The following is a 2,821-nucleotide window of genomic DNA, read 5'->3' on the forward strand; positions in this document are numbered from 1 at the left end:
ACTACACAACATCACTCGCATCAGGTGACACAACTACACAACATCACTCGCATCAGATGACACAACTACACAACATCACTCGCATCAGGTGACACAACTACACAACATCACTCGCATCAGGTGACACAACTACACAACATCACCCGCATCAGGTGACACAACTACACAACATCACTCGCATCAGGTGACACAACTACACAACATCACTCGCATCAGGTGACACAACTACACAACATCACTCGCATCAGGTGACACAACTACACAACATCACTCGTATCAGATGACACAACTACACAACATCACTCGCATCAGGTGACACAACTACACAACATCACTCGCATCAGGTGACACAACTACACAACATCACTCGCATCAGGTGACACAACTACACAACATCACTCGCATCAGGTGACACAACTACACAACATCACTCGCATCAGGTGACACAACTACACAACATCACCCGCATCAGGTGACACAACTACACAACATCACTCGCATCAGGTGACACAACTACACAACATCACCCGCATCAGGTGACACAACTACACAACATCACTCGCATCAGGTGACACAACTACACAACATCACTCGCATCAGGTGACACAACTACACAACATTACTCAACTACACAACATTACTCAAAGAATGGTTGTTTCGCAGGTGGTTGAAGACGGCTACGAGTTCTTCGCTAAGCGGCAGCTGGTGACGCTGTTCTCGGCGCCGAACTACTGCGGCGAGTTCGACAACGCCGGGGGGATGATGAGCGTCGACGAGACTCTGATGTGCTCCTTCCAGGTGTCACATGACTGGCCTTCATACGCCATCTAACGAGACATGCTTCTCCACACAATCAAAGAAATCATATTTCACACACAGAAAAAGCCGCTTTAGGCCAGTCTGACCGTTAACTCTAGCGCCACCGACTGGCCGGAGTTGCACTAGCATTTATGCTAACTTTTGAACTGTAAGGGCTGAAAAACGAAATCTGATTTTTTAATATTCCAGATAAACCTACTTTTTCAATCTAATTCCTAGACGTTTGATTAAATTTTTTACCAAATTTGGCTCGCATCGTCATCAGACCGTGCTGAAAGCTTGTTCATAAACCCCAGCGTTCTCGTATAACGCATCGAGTTCAGCGCTGAGCACGTAAAGCAGACGCGAGGCTGGTCTCCGCACTGATATGCTGTATTACCATCAAACCTGGCACCTGTCATTACATGCGTGACTCGAGAGTACATGCACAGTTTCGGCACAGCGCCCCCTAGTGCTCGGGAGAAATGGACAATGGCTGTTTTTGCTCATAACGTCTGAACGGTTTGGCCAAAAATCCCAATATTGATCTCTCTAGATTCAGTGCATACGGAGTCGAATTATAGCCAAGACATTTTGAACTTTGGTGTACAATACTGTATTTTTTACGCATGTGTCATTGGAAAAATCCTTAAAAACATAAAACAATTTAGGGGGAAATTGTGTTCATTTGTCATGAAAATAATGTCACTAAAGCAAAAGATCATATTGGCCCTATTTAAAGTCTTCTTTTTCAAAATTTGATTTGTTTTTGTACTCTGATTGTGGAGAGAAATGTGTCTCTGATGTGTTTTTGTGAAATTCGATTATGAATAATCCCTATGGGAACTATACACAATTCTTTCGGAAATTATGTTTTAAGATCAGAGAACAGTTTCAAATTTATTAAAGCCCATTTCTGCCACACAAAAAGAAAAAGTCATGCTTTGGTAAAATAAATTATTATTATTTCAACTTCATATTTCATAATTATGACTTTTTAAGTCATGATTTTGACTTTTCATCTCATATGACTTAGTATGTCATAATTATGATTAACCAAAGCATGATTTTTGCATGAATTGGCCTTCCGCACATGTCCTATATGTCGACTGAAGCGTTTCTCGCTGTTGTTCTCAGATCCTGAAGCCGTCGGAGAAGAAGGCGAAGTATCAGTACGGCGGGATGAACTCCGGCCGCCCCGTGACTCCGCCCAGAACGGCCACGCCCCCGAAGAAGCGCTGAGGGGGCGGAGCCTCGGCCCAAACGGCCACGCCCCCGGAGAAGCGCTGAGGGGGCGGAGCTACAACACGTGTGAACCGGCATGAAGACTGTCTTGAAAATAGGAATGATGTAGTTAAACACGCTTGGGTTTCTCCGTTGAAGACACCGCTCCCGCTCTGAGATCACTGTGTGCTGCTTTGCTTCTGTGTCTGTAAACCTCACGTCCTTCACAGTGTTTAAACACACATTTCTTTTGAGCTTTTTCTCGCTCTGCATCTAACAACAGAAGGGTTACATTGACTAGGTCTTTTCTAGTTGATCGTTTCACTCTTCGAGGCCTGTTGGAGTCAGACAGGTTCATAACATCTGGATTTTCAGTAAATAAAGTTGAACAAACCTCAGTGTGTTTTTAAGCCTGTTTTATGAAGCGCCCGTTCATAGAAAGTGTGTTCTTCAGTGGTGATGGAGAAACGGGTGTGTGTGAGTACCTAATGATTCTTGTAAGTGTTTATTAAAACTCATTATTACTAAAACAGCAGAAATAAGCTGGAGATAATCTGCAAAATCATCTTTGACCCCTGAAGGAGCCAGTGGCCTAAAGAGTTAAAATAGATGTGTGTGTGTGTTGTGGTTTTGTTTGAGTGAGTGTTGTGGTTTTGTGTGTAGTTTCAAGAAATGGAGCCATAGTTTCATAAATTGTAAGCAATTTTAAAAACTTAAAATGGTCTCGAAACATAAGCACAAAAACATTATTTATACTTCGTCCATGGAGAGTTTTTCTACAATGTTTTAGTTTGTCTAA

At 42.9% G+C, this 2,821-nt stretch overlaps 1 protein-coding gene across 1 annotated transcript in view; it reads left to right on the forward strand.

Moving 5' to 3' along the window:
• The window catches only part of LOC130079564 (serine/threonine-protein phosphatase PP1-beta catalytic subunit-like), an 18,322-nt gene extending 15,902 nt beyond the window's left edge, over positions 1-2,420 (forward strand). The window contains exons 7-8 of the mRNA XM_056244874.1: positions 664-798; positions 1,936-2,420. Coding sequence (XP_056100849.1) covers positions 664-798; positions 1,936-2,040 — 240 coding nt within the window. The 3' untranslated portion in view covers positions 2,041-2,420. The remainder of the gene's footprint in view (positions 1-663; positions 799-1,935) is intronic.
• The last annotated feature ends 401 nt before the right edge of the window (positions 2,421-2,821 follow it).

The sequence above is a fragment of the Rhinichthys klamathensis genome, unplaced genomic scaffold (genome assembly GCF_029890125.1).
Source record: "Rhinichthys klamathensis goyatoka isolate OS25496 unplaced genomic scaffold, OSU_Roscu_1.1 h1tg001143l_1, whole genome shotgun sequence".
Lineage (NCBI taxonomy): Eukaryota > Metazoa > Chordata > Actinopteri > Cypriniformes > Leuciscidae > Rhinichthys > Rhinichthys klamathensis.